Raw genomic sequence first — 18215 nt, 5'->3', positions numbered from 1 at the left:
TTGTCTATTTCGAAGTAATTATTAAGTTATACTAGGGGGCTAAGCCCCCCTGTTCGCTGCAGCTCACCAACCCCAATTATTGCTTCCTCAATAATTGTCTTTTCTTAGCAGAAAACAGTTTTTCTACTAAAGTTAAAATTACTCACTTAACATATATGTATTAAAAGGAATTCTGTTTGCTTACTCTTGTGCCTCTACTTCCCACGTCCAAATATTACTATCTATTAGTATTATAAACATTTAAATCTCTTGGTGAACGGAAGTGATTTTTCGAAGTAATCATTTTTTAAAATAACATTTATATTCTTATAGCATTATATTGCTCAAACAAATTTGATGAGTACACAACCATAATTAAATATTCTCGCTAATAAGAGCAGTACTGGAAAATAAGTTTAAATTAGGGATACAAAAATATTTGAAGGAAAGCAATACCTTTTGTTAATTTTTTGCTGATGACAACCTAAACAACATGGAAATGAATGCGGGAAAACTGGATTCTGCCACGTGATTTTCCGGCCAATAAAAATGCACCGACAACAATGAAAAACGGTGTTAGACCATTATGATTTTATGTTATGTAGAGAAATTATAAAAACTTCAATGTTAAGCTTGAATATCTGGTCAAGTTCTATTCGTCTAGCAAAAGATTTGATATGTTGGCTATAAGGGGTTGCTTTAATTTTTAATTAAATCTGAAAGATCAAATTTAATAACTGCAATAAAAATTTCATCGTTTAAATAAAATACAAAATATCTAGCATAACTCTGAATTAAGTTAACATTTTAATAGCTGAATTATAAATGTAAGGAAAATTTGGATAAGAAAATACTAGGAATTCTTCCAAATGTTAGTTGTTATTGCTCATGTGGCGATTTTGTTTGCAATTCTTTGCATTTACTTCCCAACAAAAAAATATAAAAAATGGAGAGGAATATCATAAAATTTATGAAATATTTAATGTTAAAAAAATGCACACAAAGTTAGCGAAATAAATATTTTTGTTATACGATCACCAAATAGCAACCTTGTTCAGGTTTGTTCACATCCTTCTCCCCAAAATAGCGAAATAGTATCGTCGCATACCACGTGATGAAGGCGGAGCCAAGTGCCAACTCCTGGTAAACGAACTGTAGTACCATTTATCCCTTAATTTTGCTTTTCAGTACAAAACATCTTATTTTTATTTCAATTACAGTTGATTTTAAATTATTTGATTTTATGGCAGCGCGTTTTAAAAGCATAACTGTATACAAAATAAACTCGGGGTTTCAGATTGCCTTAGAAATGCTTATTTTATGTGTATTAGTCCGCTTATGCTACCATGATCACGTTGCTCATTCAGATAGCCTGGCATAACTAATAAAAAAGAATTAAGTAATACTGAACGCGCAATAAACTATTCTTTTTCATTAGAGCTGTTAGCTAGCAAACGTAACTAATGTTATCTCTAAAATATTTAGCAAAACTGAGAGGCTTCCTCTAAACCAATAAGAAAATTCATTTCTCAAATGTCTTTGAATTTCAAAATCTAATTAAAAGCTTAAAATTGGGCTTTGTTATTTGTTTACAATTGTATTCATTTAGATTCATGTTGAATTTCGTATTCTTAGAATCGTGAATCGGTATACGGACACACAAATACACACATATTCTGTATTTTATTATAAGTATACAATACATTAGCTTTGTATTGCGATAGGCCAGAAGCTTTCCAGGCACGTTTTTAAAGCTAATGGCACACAAGGAAATGGCGATACACGGTGTCCAGTTAAGATTAAAAATTTATATTAATTTAAGAAGGTCTTACTGGAGATTGTCCAGATTATTCTATTTATGACATGACAATAGTCTTTTTCTTTCTTCTGTAAGCACTACACTAGTCGAACGCTACTTGTATCTTGGCTGCCCTTTTATAATTCCTATGTCTCCAAATATATTCAAATTTAAAATAAATTAATTGGAGCCAAATAAGTCATTTTGAGCAGCAATATGAATATTTAATATCACCTTCAACATATAATCATTCAAGCTTGGTTTTTTGCAGTGTACGGCAAATTACGGTATTCGGGACGGTAAATTACGGTACCGGCATTCGGATGCGGCTCTTTTACTGTAAAATGCCTTTTTACAGGAATATATTCCGAAACAAAAAAATCTGATAAATCGTAATTTTTGCAGTAATAATTACTGTAAAATCACTGAACCACGCTAATTAAATAATTAATAAAAATTACGGTGTAATATTTCATGGTAAAAATGGACCTTATGGATGATGCACCCAAAGTGCCGGTACTTTAAACCGTAATTTGATTCGGCATTGCTTACAGTGTAGTATGTTAGAAAGAATTGGTGCATTGCAATAATTAATATAAAGGCATTACTCAGTGATAAATATTATAATTTTTAAATATTTTTTTAGAAATTACATTAGCGTAATAACTTTTTTTACGGAATAAAGACAGAAAAGCGATAAAAATTCTTACTTATGGTTCAAAACAAACTGTACTTTTTTTCAATTAACGCTTTATTTGTCTTTCAAAACGAACGTTTTGGAAACTTTTTTAATTTTTTTCTTTGCTTAAATGAAACTCACTTTTACTAGTATAAAAACCTTTAAGCTGACTTTCTGAGAAGCACTCAGATTGAAACAACTAAAACTTCACATTTATCTGCTAATGACGTTTTATGTTTTAGGAAAAAAGTTTTTTTTATATGTTTGAAATTTTTCTTTAAAAACAAATTTAGGTAGGACTACGTCTTTTAGAAAAAAAGTTTGGGGATATTCCAAAACTTTTTACTTGACGGTTTTCTCTCCCCTTTCACTTTTCTTTTTATGATGATATGAATGTTTTTAAGAAATTCATCCTTATTTTCAGTAAAATCATTATATTAGAATGTTTTTTTAAGCAAATAATTTGAAAAAAAAATATTTAAAGCGCATTTCAAGAAAGAAAAACACAGGGGAATGTTGAAGAAAAGTTAATTCTAGCCAGACTGCACAGAATGTGACTTTAACCATCTATCTATATTATATAAAACGCTAATACGTACGTATGTATGAATCAATAAAACCAATGATATTTCTTTTCTCGCGCTGGCAACAGTTTTCATTTTTAATTGATTGGATTCGGCGCGCAAGAGCACGTATTGAGCAACCAGATAACAATAACCAGAGTGAGCATTATCAGGTTGTTCAATTCAGATTCATGCACTAAAAACATGACAATATTTAATTTAAACTCAATTAGGAATTAATTAATTAATTGAAGTGAGAATGATTTAAAAGGCCGCTGTTGAATTGATATTTTTCTACTAGGAGCTACCTAAACGTCTAAAAAACGTTTAAGTGTTTGTATTGAATGCATTGAATTTTTTTATATTTCGCGTTTATTTACGCATTGAATTCTTATTTATGCATTTATTTATGCATTAAAATGCAGAATATTAGTGAAGCAATATTTGATAATTTATTTTGCTAATATGTTTCTTATTTAGCTAATGTTTTGACTTTTTCACCATGTACAATCTAAATAGCTAATATACTTTTTTAAAAGCCAATAAGAACATTGGTAGAATTCATCTACATAAGTACAATACTATGTCTTTGATGATAAAATACTATGTCTTTGATGATAATATATTATGTCTTTGTGCTAGAACATTGTGTTCATTGGCGAGCGAGCGCAGCGAGCCATGATTCACGGCGTGAACCACATAGGATTGCGTAGCAATTCTCGGGGGTTGGCGAGCGTTAGCGAGCAGGGGGCGGAGCCTCCTAGTATTATATAAAACGCTAATACGTATGTATCAATAAAACCGATGATATTTCTTTTCTCGCGTTGGCAACAGTTTTCATTTTTAATTGATAGGCTTCGGCGCGCAAGAGCACGTAGTGAGCATCATATGGCTAATCTATATTATATAAAACGCTAATACGTTTTAATTGATAGGCTTCGGCGCGCAAGAGCACGTAGTGAGCATCATATGTCTAATCGGGTGAATTCTCACCGAATTATTAAAAAAATTCTCACAAAATTATCTTCATCGAAGCCGATGCTTTACATCCGGCGTTCAGTACTATTTCCTATTGTTTTACAACACATGGTTTTAGCCCTCTGGTGGGAAAGACTTTAAAATAAAACTTACAACAGTTACTTCTCTCAACAACTGAAATTTAGAATAGTGTGATTAAGAAAAATATGTGAACAGTTTGCAATTTCAAATTAATATTGAAATGCACAAATTTAGAATTTTCTACAGTGAAAAGTTTTCAGAACTTCAGTGTTCAAAAAAGTATACAAAAGCTAGACGTTAAGAACGTATCCAATGAGCGAGCAAAGCCAGCATCGGATTGCTTCACAATCCGAAATGAACTGCGAAAGCAGTTCCGGGGGTTGGCGAGCGCCAGCGAGCAGGGGGCTAAGCCTCCTTATACAAATTATTTTTAGCTAGAAGAGGATATATTAAAAAATGATAAAACAGATGCTTCTGCAACAAACAAACAGCAACGATCTTGCTTTTAGATACAGCTATATTTAAGTAGCATATTAACGAGAATGGACATTTAGTTCGGAATTTAATCCAATATATTCTCCAATTTAGTTAATTTTAGAAACTAGAGTTTGTGTTAAAAATTGTCCGACTTGGGTATTCCTGAAAACTCCTCGCATTAAAACTTGTCAAAATATAAAAATTGAGTTATGGCGTGAAGTGGAAAATTTCTTAACACATTTGTAGCTCTTCTGTAAAAACAAAGGTGGTTACCTCAGCAGCAAAACTACTGCGGCAAAGCTATCAGCTCTGTAAATTTATTTTGGTCTTGCAGGCAAAACAAACAACACTTAGAATTTTTTTAGAGGCAAAATTACGTTAAACTGAAAAACAAACTGTATTATTCATCTCACTCTGTATTTTCTGTATTTCATTCTGTGTATTTTCATCTCTCAGAGTTGGAGATAACGACCTTATCAGGTTTTTTTAAAGTGAAAAATCGTAACTGTAGGATGCAACTTTGGCAACAGTTTCAAGTCCAAGGATTCAAAATTTTGAATGCTTTCCCTACGCTCTGTTTTGGTTTTTTGAATATCTATTTAGAATAGATTTGAACTTTTCTTCTTTTGTTGATACTACAGTTAGTTGTCAGCCTTCAAGCAGCTTATTTCATCTTATATACACCATTTACCTCTATACTGCTCAGCCACTTTTTTACGCCATCTATCCATCTGCCACATGCTCTTTCTTTTTTTCCAGGATTGTGGGAAATAATAATTTTTCAACTGGGTTATTGTCCTATCGATATATATAACCAAGCCATCTTATTTGCTATATTTTAGCTATTTAAACTGTATTTGTTTCTCAAACTTTAGTGTGTAACTCAAAATTGTATTTTATTCTACTTACTGCATTCTCCTTAACTGCCCGAAAATCTTTTATCAAGATCTTTCCATTAAAACCAAAATAAATCAATTTTAGCGTATTTAAGAGAGAATCAAGATTTGTTTTAATTATTGAATCAGTCTACCGCAGCTGCTTATCTAGTAATTTGCAAGAAAAAAAATAATTTTGTTCTTAATTTAAATTTTTTTACTTATTTAATTGATAAAAATAAATATGCAAATGAAGGGAAGAAGATGTTTCGATAACTTTAATTTTACTGCACCATTTTTATACTTTTAATGTTATATATACTTTGTGTTAATTAAATTTTTTTTTTAATCAAATTAAGACGTATTTCAATTTTCAAAAGATGTGAAGGAACTACAGAATTTTCCGGTTGAGACCCAAAGGGGATTTGGAGACATTTAAATTCTCTTTGATTTAGTCAATAAATAATAGTTGTTTAAAACACGTCTCTTTTGCGTCTTATTTCATTATTTTTCATTAATTTTTAAACGTTTTGTGCGATATATCACTCAACAAGTATTTAAATTCTAAGTAGGATTTCATGTAAATACAATTGAAAGATTTGTCCTTTTAGTATCGGATATATATTTAGATTTTGCTATTTTTTATAATGTTTTGCATCAAATTGCTATCAAAATTTCAAGATTTGTTTTCTTTTTAAATAAATAAATATTTGCTTTCAATCAGTATTTCATAAGGGTAATTTTTAGATGACTTCATGATATTCGATTATATATTATAAAATTGAAAAATGCGATTTAGGACTAAGTGAGTTAAGTTTTTATTTTGATTTTCACTTAGCATACAGTACATTCAACTTACATTCCATTTTCAAACAACTTTTACTATGAATGTTAATAGAACAATCAAATTGTAACTAGGCTTAATATAAATTTTAGAGTAACAAGAAATATAGTAGCTGTCGAATTTAGAGTTAGCTTCAGCATAATATTCTTTGTAATTAAAAGGAACTTTCATGTTTTAAAATCACAGTTACTGATAAAAAATTAAAAATAAACTTACTTTTTTTTCTGTTTTACTGCTTCAAAACCAAAATGTTCTGTAAGCTTTTATGCTTATTTCATGAAAAAACAGTAGTATAAAACTAAATTATATAGTGCATAACCTGTGTTTAGTAAATATTGTAATTTAAACGCATCATAAAGACGCAGTATTTTTTCTCATTAAATTTTAGAATCATAGATATTAGTGTCATTTTATTCCTAATTGTTTAAGTGACAGTCATGAATTGTCCTAATACTTTGAAATCACAAGCACTTTATTTTCATTATCTTTTTCGTTTAAGACTAAAGAATGTCTGTCGTTTTTTAATGGAATTGAGACATAGCCATTGCCACTGGCAAAAAAAAATCAGTTTTTCTGCGAGGTTACGTTAGAGATTTATATATATATAGAAAGAACATATTTCGTAGTAAAAATATTTTGTTGAAATAATATTAATTGAGAATTAGGAATTATTAATCGTATAAAACTTAACTGCTGCCTTGATCAAAACAAAATAAAGTAGAATTCTTTCCTATACTTATTGAATATTGCTCACTTCTTTTTCACCTTTTACACCTGAAAAAGCAAATATTTATCGCTATTTCTAGTACAATTTCAAATGATATAGTGGCATTTAATAGATTAGTTACTTGCTCAACAAAATCTGTAGTTCCAGAGGGAAAAATCCGATAACCAATAGATATTTTTTATAAAAATAAAAAAAGCAGAATTGGTAACACTGGATTGAAATTGACCAAATGTAGTTTTTGTTATAACGTAAAGTTTTTCAGAAATTAAAATTTTTTGTTTTTTGTTTGAAATAAAAAATTAATTTTTTTAATGCCATAAACTGAAGTTATACTTTAATGCTGCAAACAGCCCACGAGATTTTAAATTTATGTTTTATTGTTAGGAAATAAGCCGAAGTGCACACATAAATAGCTTATTAAGAGTGTGGTTTTTATCTTTAGACTAGAATATCGAACCATGAAGGAGGTATTATAAAAGAATGTGATAACTCTATAACTTTTTGAACTGACAAAAGTCATTCTACTGATGCAACAGACTAATAAGCCCTACGAGGCATGCGGATAAAAATTTATCATGTTTTCTGGTGAAATATACGGTCTATCTTTCCAAGTCAGCTTCTATTTTTAGCTCATAGGCGATAGATGACTGTCGCATACTTTCGCAGACAAATCTAAAGATACACCCCATATTTTCACCATAATGGTCAAATGACCAACAGGGCTTGCAAGTGTTTTATGGGGATGGTGCTTATAAAGATGCATTAGCTAATAGGAACATGCAGTTTTTGCCAATCATTACTTCCGGATACGACCTTTTATGATCTTGAAACAGTTTAATACACATCTTCTACCCGGAATGGAGAAGCTATCAATTTTTTCCCTTTTTTGTCCCTTTTTTTCCCTTTTCCAGCCACGTTTTCCTTATCTGTCATTACGGGAACTATAAATTTGCTGATTGCGGATCTTGGTTTTGTTTGAAACAACGAATGATAGTTACTTGAGAAAATAAGGACTATATAGGGTATTTGATGACTACTCTCTTAATTGAGATGGAATGTGGACAATGCAAGTGATTGTATATGTGTCTAGACAGATTTGTTTCGAAAGGTAAAGTATCTCAGACAGATATATTTGAAAAACTGGACCCACTTGATAGTTAATGACTAGACCATTCTAGTGTCACATACGTAAAACTTGTTGAGAAATATGGCTTTTACTGCTTACTACCTGTTAACTTTTTTTTTCAAAGTCATTGAGGAAGATACGTTAAAGGAAAATACATATTAGAGAATTATATTAGAGAAAATGCATATTATACGTTGGTTTTTACATCTTACTACCAGTTCACTTTTTTTTCAAAGTCATTGAGGAAGATACGTTAAACGAAAATACATATCAGCGAATTATATTAGAGAAAATACATATTATTTGTTGAGAAATTTGATGTTTACTGCCAGTTTACTTTTCGAAGAGGCAGAGATCGTTATGTTAAACGAAAATTATTAGAGAGTCTAATTACTACTACTTACTAAAAGATTTGGTGTTTACTGCCACTTCGCGTAGTTTGTAAACGGGGCAGAAGACATTGCGTAAAAATAAAAAAAGCGTATTAATAATTTTGCAATTAAAATTGTTTCAAAAAATTTAATTTTAAAAGTACTTTTTATTCCTATTTGGATTTTAAAGATGTATTCAAAAATTAAACTATAAAAATTTGATCTCATAGGAGATAGTCTCGTTTCATGGATCAATTTAGACTTTTTATTTTTTTTATGTGAAATGGAACAATTTGCATAAAAAATTATAAGGTAATTTTTTTTAACTTTAATTATATAACAATTTCATAAGAAATATATAATATGTTTGTCTTGCACAATAGATTTGAGAACGAATATTGTTATGCTTTCCAGGAAAAAAAAAATTAAAATGGTGGTAACAACATGGAATTGTACCTTACAGACATACAGATCGATACCTTAGAGTTAAACATATTCGATACTTTCGATAGTGGTAAATTATTGCTATTTAAAACAAATTAAGAAACGTTTTCAGCTAAAATTTATAAAATTGTGCATTTATATGATATGAATAACTTAGTTTTAAGTTATTCATATCATATAAATGCATTCTCTTTGTTCCCATTCTCTTTGCTACTTCATACAAGTCCGAAGCTAGGTTTTCCGATGGTTTCCATAGCTTGAAAATAAATATCGAAAAACCAGAAATTACAAGTAGCTATTATTAAACTTTATAATACAATTTGAAAACTTAGATTGCAATCAGCAATGCCTTCAATTGAGGAATTTTTACTTATACTTTTTATTAAGAGTATTGTAATTAATACCTTCTTAGTGTTATGTATGATTATTCATACTTTATTATTAATACCAATTAAAATACTTGATCGTTTTTTAAGTAGGATTTGTATTAATTATGTTTATATCCTTTCTACTTCTTTTCATACTTTTATTTCATATTCTTAAACACACGAAGCACTCATTAAGCTTGTATATAACAATTGAACCGTAAAACAATCTTAAATCTCATAAGGGTGCCACAACTTGTAAAAATTTGGAAAAATCCTACATTTTAACATTATGTAACGATTTTATGCAAGAGCCATAACGGTTATGCATTATAGCCTATTATAGGCAAGATTACTTTTTTATGCGCTACAGCGTGTAATGTTGTTTTATTTGTGTTTTATTGTGTTAAGGTGTTGAATTTATAATTTCTTTTATCAGCTAAGTTGTAAACCGATAATCAATACATACATTTTACAACTTAAGAATTGACAAAATTTTAATTAATTATCAATGCGAGCAATCAATGTATTCTTATTGATGTTTATTTAAATAATGTCTTTCACTTTCTACTGCGAATAACTTTCTTAAAAGAAAAAAATAATTTAGAAGAGTTGCTTGGGCATATTCATTTCCTTAGGAAAGAAATATGATAATTGGCCAAAATATATTTAAAAAAATAAAGAAAAGAAAAATTGAGTCATTAAAATTTATAAATGCTTAGAAATGAATTTATAATGGGAACTTCTTATCACAATTAAGAAAACAATTCGAAAATACTAATTCTTTAGAGTAATTTTTAATGAAAATGCATTGGGTTTTGTTTTTATTTCGATACGTTTCACCATTAACACGAAACTTTACTCTTAAAAAAATGTGACTTTTTGTTTTTATTTTGGTATTTAAGGCAGTAATAACATGCGCTAATTAAGAAAAAAGTCTTAGATTTATTTTAAAAACATTTTTTATCCCATTGTATTTTTGCGATAAAAAATAATCAACACTTTATTGTAAGTATTAGGGAGTGCAATTAGCTTATTTTGGTCGAGCTACTTTTGAAGGAGCCATTGATTTTGCATAAAAAGTTTTAATAAAAAATGGTACTTATTTCATTTTTATAACAATTAAGAATGCCGTAGTGTAATCGATATAGACAATTAAGCCAGAAATTTAAGGAGACAATTATAAGAGAAATTAGCAATGTTTTTTTTATTTCATTTCCTTATTCTAAATTGAAGGGGATATGATTAAATTATTCGAGAGAAGAAAAAAATTATTTTAATCTATGTTTATGAGCATCTATATTTTAAGTAATAGGATCAGATATTAAGAAAATAAATTTAAAGAAAGTTAGTTGTTTCTTGAGTAAGCATTTAAAGTAATACTTGTAGAAAATGTGCAATTTGAATTTAAAAAAAAACGAAGTTAAAAAAGCAGGGTAAATACATATTAAAGAAATACGGGTTCACTATTGTATTGCTATTTTTAAGGCTTTCCAATTTTTATAAACATCTAAATAATTTTGATAGGTGATAAGAAATCAAGTTCCAAATATTTGCTTTAGGATCTAAATTCGTTAGTTACGTATTCTTTTGTCACCTCTTTATGAGAAGCAATTTTTCTCCCAAAAAATAGTACAACTAAATAATAAAAATAAAACAATAACGTACACGTTGTATTAACGATTTTTTTTCTTTCTATATTACAATAATTCACTTTGTTTTTTTCAATCACGTGATTTACAACCCTTTGAGATAATAATTTACTACCTCTTGAATGAATCCACTTCTACAATACAAGAAAACTAAATTTTCAAAACGAATTTATTTTAAGCACATAAAGTGCAGTCATGAAAAAAAAAAATATCTATGATTAAAACAGCTCGGGAAAATGTTGCATCCTAGGCCAATTTTAATATTTTTACTTTTATGAAGAAGGCAAATAATTCAACTAACTTACAAAATTTTCGAGAAACATTTTATACATTTGTTTATTAATATATATTTTTGGAGAATGGATTCTGTCAAACAAAAAAACAGAAAACAAAACAATTTTCTTTCTAAAATTAAGAAAGTAGGTCCAAGTTACATCATAATATTGCACTTTAGATCACCATGTGTTGTTTCTTCAACTAATGGATGCTATTCATTGGCTAATACTCATTTCGTTTTTTTTTAAAACTAGTTAGTGGGCTGAAGATTGCAGTCCAAATTTTTTCCAGCAATCTGAATATGCTAAAGTAAACTAAATTCATTATAAAAGCAATGCGAAATAATATTTTATTGAAATATTTCCGAAACTTTACTAAGTGCATAATCTCTTTATCGTATTATGAGTAGTTATAGTGCTCAGAAAAATCATTGTATTTTTGCTGATTGGATTGACTGCACATACCTGGGAACAGCCAAGATGCAATATACAGACTGCTTCACTGTACTTATAGCATACATTTAAATAGTTTTATTAGGCAAAACTATAATAAACATTAAAGAAAAAAGGAATTGGTACTTTATTTTAACAATTTGTTACTATATTAAGTAGCATTACTATGTTAAACAGTGGAAGCTGTTGTGCAATATTTCTTCGAATTTGATGACGAACAACCCAATATGTAAAGGATGTTTATTGTTTATTCAATATGTTTATATTCCAATGAAATTGATTGCAAAAGAATTTTATGCAACGAAAAAAGTATTACAGTTCATGTCTGGAGAGCCTGAAACGGTCACTACCTCAGCCAATAGCGCCTTTTCTTATTGATAATCAAAATTTTTCACCCCTGTGGAGCAAATATACACTTGACCAAAAAATATGTCCTCCAAGCTACAATACTAGATTCAATATACATGGTTTTTTGGGGAGGGATAAAATTGTTTTCTCTATTTCTCCCTCCAGGAATGCTAAAATTAAATCCATTTAAGATTATCAGTAAATGTTTTTACCTGAAGGAGGAGAGTTGCACTTTGCTTTGTCATTGGGGTTGCTGCTGTGTCCACAGCCAGCTTTATTGATGGTGCAGATTTTCACTGAATAATTCGTGTTCGGTCGGACGGTGCTTTTGAAGACTAAGTTTTCTTTGTGAACTTCAGTGAATTCTCGGAAATTGTCCCGCACTAAGTGACCACTACCATTCCTATACAAAGCATCCCCTTGCAGCGTTACCTGAAATACACAAGAAACAACATTATCACAAATACTGTGTAACTCGGTATATAAATCGAGTTTTCAAACCTCCAAATTTTTACTAAAATCAGGGGGTTGACGGTCATTCGTTGATCGTGATTTACTGCATTATAAACAATGCGATAGATACGAATAACTGTGGATCAATTTATCCCTTGTAAAACTATTTTTTCGCTGTTTTTAGTACAATTAATTTCTACTTTTTTCTAAATATATTTTTATTACATAAAAAGTTTTTTAGAAACAATATTTTTAATTGCGATCAGGAATAAAAGTAAAAAAGAAAAGTTAACTTATTCAAGAATATTTAAAAAAAATATTACGCAATAATTTTTTTTTAAAAACATACCATAAAAGCAATAAATTTAAAGATACAAAAACATCATCAGTGTCGGATTCAATAAGGTTAGCACTATAGTTACACGGATTCCTCTCTGCTATAAATTCTACTTCATCACCATTTGCTGAGTCCAACAAAGCACTGTCAACCCCATTCAAATAATTCGAAATTCCATATTTTTTTAAAAATTTTACAATGACATTAGTAACCACATTTTGCCGAGTGTCTAATATTATTTGACACATGACGTTTTTAGGAATAAAAATATGACTTACAGACAGCTGTCGACTTACACTTCCAACATACTAAAATTTGCTATCTCGTAATCAAAAACAGGGTCTTGACTTATAAAACGGAATATACGTAATTCAATAACACATCTTTTATTTGTCAAAATGTTCTAAAAGGATTCATACTTTTTATTTGTTTGCCCAAGGTTCTTTTAAATATAAATTGTCTTACAAATTCTCTAAACCACAGTTCTCTAAGACAATAGTAAACTCCACTGAATATGCTTCATCCATTCTTTTTCGTCTTCAAAATCTAATAAAATTGGTAAAAGATACAACACTGCAAGTTACGCTTACAATGACTATCTATATTGCAACAGAAAAAATAAAATTGTATTTTTGAATTTTGCTTGCATGCTAATTTTATACTGTCCATTCCTAAGGGAAAGTTTTTTTCTTAATTAAAATTTAATCAAAAGATGAAAAAAAAATTTATTGTATCGATTGCTTTCCAAGTACACTGAGAAAAATAATATAGTCAAAAGTACCAGAATGTGGTAAAATACCAAAGAACTCGGTAGTTTTTACCAAATCACTTTGGCAATGATTTTGGTATAATTTTACTAAGATCATTCAACATTTTAAACTCATACCTCAGTAAAATATGCTCCTCACGCATTATAAAATTATGCCATAATAAATTGTGGTTTTATAATGTGTGTTGAAATATGATAAATATGGTAAAATTAGTTGTGGTATGGCCACAACTAATTTTACCATATTTATCATATTTACCATTATGTTATTATTCAAAATAAAAAAGTTATGTTTTGCGCTTATAAAAAGTTACGTATAGCCAAATTAGTTCATATATTATTCAAAATAAAAAAAATCGTTTTTTAATTTTATTGAATATATAATATATAGGTATTTTAGGAACATTAGAATTTTAAATGAAAATAGAATACATACATTAAAAATGATAATTTAATCCTCATTCGGAACTAATCATTAATTTTTATTCATAGTAATAATTCATAGTAATAATTTTTGGCAAATTTAGAAAAAGTTTTCAAGTGTTAATTTGTTTCACAATTTCGTTTTTAAAATGTTTCTTAAAGGACGCTAATCTTATTTAGATGATAGTAAAAGGACATAATATTTATATTTACATTATTTTTTATTGTCTTTTTTTTTGGAAAAACGTAGTGTAAAAATGAAACTATAATTACAGAGAGTTTAGTGGAAGTACACAACTTTAAAGAAGGAGATTACCTTGAAATAAATAATATTTTGCAGTTAAACAAGAATGGCCTAACTAATTAAATATTTCTTTTTTCGAATTTCCTTTTTTTTAATAATAACTTAAAGCAGAACTCTTGAACATATGAGAATTAATGTTTATAGATTTTTACATTATTAAAAAACACAAAGTATTTTAATAATGCTTCTTAATTTTGTTCTTATTAAAATTTCTAAATTCTCATTAAAATATTGCTTAATTTTTTAATACATCTTTTTAAATTTATTACTATTAATCTTTTAAATTTCAGGAAGTTAATTTTTAAGTAAAAAAGTACCGGCATATTAAAATCATCTTCCACATCCAGTATATTTAAACTTGAAAAATGAATTTTAATGGCATATTTCTTAGCTAGTTAATAAAATGTAAATAAGCTCATTAATTCAAAGTTTTAGGAAAACTTTTTTTCAAAAAATACCTCATGTTTGATAGAAATCAAAAATTCAAAAAATAAATAAAAAATAAAACAGGATTTTATAATTTCATGTAGTTTGACTAAAAAAAAAAATTATAATGGATATTTTTTTTTTAGAATTTTTTTTTGAATAAAATTAAAGAATTAGAAAGTTAAGCAAATTTTAATGTTTCTCAGATAAATTTAATAAAATTAACAAATTAAATAAACAGTCGCCTAAATAAATAGAAAAAAGGAATGAATATATATTTTTTAAGAGGTTTGAACAAAGCACAAGAAGAAATTTGAATAAGCATTAATTTACCTTATTATTATTAAAGGTTATTTCACAAAATGTACTGTCGAAAATAAGATTAAATTTAGACATAAGCATAAATTTGAATCAATTTCACTATTTTATTTTTCATTTCTTCTTCTGAAAAATACATTTTATACACTGTTTTACAGAATTAACAATCTCAAAGTACAGTGCGCAAAATGAAAAACAGGCCACCCTGAATAACTTTTGATCTAATTATCGGTTATTTAGGTTCTAGGACTCATTTTTAATGGTTCGAGGGAGGAAAAATGTGATAAATATACCTTTTTTCAACGGATTCGGATTTTTAACCCCCAAATTATTAGAGGTATCCGTAATCTTGGTCATGATAGTTTGGTCTGGATAGAATGGCCCAAACTTTGGATTAATTAATTAATCTTTAATTACGAAATTCGTTTATTCACAGATGATTCCCGATTATGAAATTGAGAAAGGATTATTATAAAAATATATTTATTTTTTCTTTCATATGCATTTTTTTCAGTGAATGAATAATCTGTAATTTTTCACGGAAAGGATGCAAAATTGGAACGAAATTGGTCGAATAGTTCCTGAAAAACTGAATTCCAAAAATACGACTTTTTTTTCCGATTATGAAATTGAGAAATGACTATTATAAAGATGTATTTATTTTTTCTTTTATCTGTATTTTTTTCAGAGAATGAATAATCCGTAAGAGCATTTTGAAACATTATATCATTAAATATGTTTCTAGAAATATGCCATGCATAGGTAGATAGAGACAGAGAGAGAGAGAAAAAAAGAAGAATCATTTTTGGAATGAAGTAACCTTTCGTTCATTATACAATTAGCTTCCAGATTTTAGTGAGTTTTCCACATTTACTTTAATTGCCTCTACATCCGCATCTATTTAGAATGAAGCAACATATGGCGGGGGTGGTGAGAGGAGGAAGAGAGGGAGTTTAATGAGCGATGCAGTAACTTGAATGTTATAAAAATACTTTGCATTGTGTTGGAGTTAATTATATGTTGCAGTTTTCTAACAAATCTCCATTTTCGTTGAAGCTCTACTGAAAACTTTCAGTCCCGTCCAATTCTCGAACAGACGTAATTAAGTTTTACTGTCGGGTTGCATTTATTGTAATTACTGGAGTTTAGATGAATTTATTTTTAAACCGTGGAAACAAATTTCAAATTAAGAAATATCCTTGCATTTATTATGATATACTTAATGCAAGGTGGTGTGATAAAATGAAAGTAGGTCAGCGTAGTTTCGTATATGAATTGTTTAGATAATGAGAATTTATTACAAAACGGGGTAAGTACAAGTTGTATAAAAATTGGAATTGTAGCTGTATTACTCTTAGATTTCATCTGACGAAGACTATTTGTAAATCAAGTTATGTTTCTCAAAAAAATATATTTCAGAATTTTAAATAATTTTTTTAAGATATTACTTACAATTTAAAATTGCAAAAAGAGATTACACTCGGGAACAATTTTTTTTGTTGCTTTTTGTCACATGAAATTTTTTTAATAGATACTTTTGTATCACTAATTTCAAATCTGCAATCGGTCTCTCTCTCCAAACTACAGTTTTTTCTATATGACATTTTTTTGTCAAAATTTAACAGGTTTGTATATATAATATGTCATGTTATATAATATGTTTGTATATATAATATTTGTAAATATAATATGTCATACATAATATGTATAAATATGTTATACAAGACAATATGTTATACATATGTTATGTATAAATATGTTATACATAACAGCGGGTCATGAAAATATTCCGACACACTTCTAGGGGAGTTAAGGCACATCATCAGAATTAAAAGTGTTTTAAACTCAGACCTGGAAATGTCGTCTTACTCCACTAGGGGCATTTTGCCTATAATGAGCTCTTTTTTTCCGTGCGCTTCTCAGCAGGACATAATAGGTGAGAGCCAACTAGCCACGTACGAGAAAATTTTCGGGAATGGTTTCCTGTGCAGTTTCAGTTCTGTTGCTGTGCCTTAACTCTACAAGAAGTATGTCACAGCATTTCCATAACAATATAACGTTAAAACGTTTTTAACTTTGAACATCTAGACAAAAAATAGACTAAAATTTTCATTAAAAAATTCTGTAGCTTCAGGAGCAAAACTAATTTCGGATTCGAAATCCCCGCAACCGATTTAGGCAAGATTAAATATTTCTATAAATGCAACAAAAAATGTGTTCCCCAACGTTATTGATCTATGTATTTTGAAACATTAAATTAATTATGAAATACAAGGTGTAGCGATTAATATTCAGGGCTGATTCAATAGCTTCTTAAAATTTGTGTATTACATTCTCAATTAATATGTTTTGAAGTAATCTTCACTTGCTGTACTGTGCTACTTCTGTACCTGGATGTAACAGATACCCCCAGATGCAATTTTAATAGCCTCCGTTCTGGAAGCTCTTCAAGTCTAACGTTTCTAATGAGTGCGACAAACTTAATATTTGTTCTTTAAACAATAATTTAGTTTTCTTGTTTCGGTGGTTGGGAAAATTAATCATCCACAAAACAAAAGAAATCTGATAGAGATTTTATCCCCATAGCCACCACGGCTCAACTTAAAATATTTGTAGCTTTTTAAAAATCATTATAGTTGTTGTTGTTAATTTACGTCGCACTAGAGCTGCACAATGGGCTATTGGCGACGGTCTGGGAAAACATCCCGAAGGATGATCCGAAGACATGCCATCACAATTTTGATCCTCTGCGAAGGGGATGGCACCCTCGCTTCGGTAGCCCGACGACCTGCGCGCGAAGTCGAGCACTTTACGGTAGCACAGTTTAACGAGGACCAATACCGCACACCCTCGGTCCCTACGCAGACTGATCCAAGTGGTCACCCACCCGCACACTGACCGTAGCCAGTGATACTTGACTTCGGTGATCTGCTGGGAACCGTGTCTTAACGATCAGTCCACAGCGGGACAAATCATTATAGATAAGCTTTAAATAAAATACTATATATCACTTCTGGAAATTTATCGATATCAATTTGACTCGTTAATGGTAAAACACATTTGAATGTCGGATTATAAATTCCAGAAAATAAAATTAAATATGAATGGATTTTTTTTCTATTCAATAAAAGAATCTTTGTGCTGGAATATAACAGCATAAGAGGACAATGTAAGAAGCATAATTCAAAAGTTCACATTATCATTTCAGTA

General features: G+C 29.1%; 1 protein-coding gene across 4 annotated transcripts in view; it reads right to left on the bottom strand.

Annotated features, from left to right (window-relative positions):
* The window catches only part of LOC107441786 (tyrosine-protein phosphatase 69D), a 542487-nt gene that overhangs the window by 137424 nt on the left and 386848 nt on the right, over window positions 1–18215 (bottom strand). For all 4 annotated transcript variants that reach the window (XM_071183653.2, XM_071183654.2, XM_043039328.3 and 1 more), the window contains one exon: window positions 12188–12407. In XM_071183653.2, the coding sequence (XP_071039754.1) occupies window positions 12188–12407 (220 nt within the window). The remainder of the gene's footprint in view (window positions 1–12187; window positions 12408–18215) is intronic.

This window comes from Parasteatoda tepidariorum, chromosome 7 (assembly GCF_982258835.1).
Source record: "Parasteatoda tepidariorum strain Cologne lab strain chromosome 7, Ptep-v5.0, whole genome shotgun sequence".
NCBI classification, from domain to species: domain Eukaryota; kingdom Metazoa; phylum Arthropoda; class Arachnida; order Araneae; family Theridiidae; genus Parasteatoda; species Parasteatoda tepidariorum.
The sequence above is the reverse complement of the archived record's forward strand: the minus strand, read 5'-3'. Positions and strand labels throughout refer to the sequence as shown.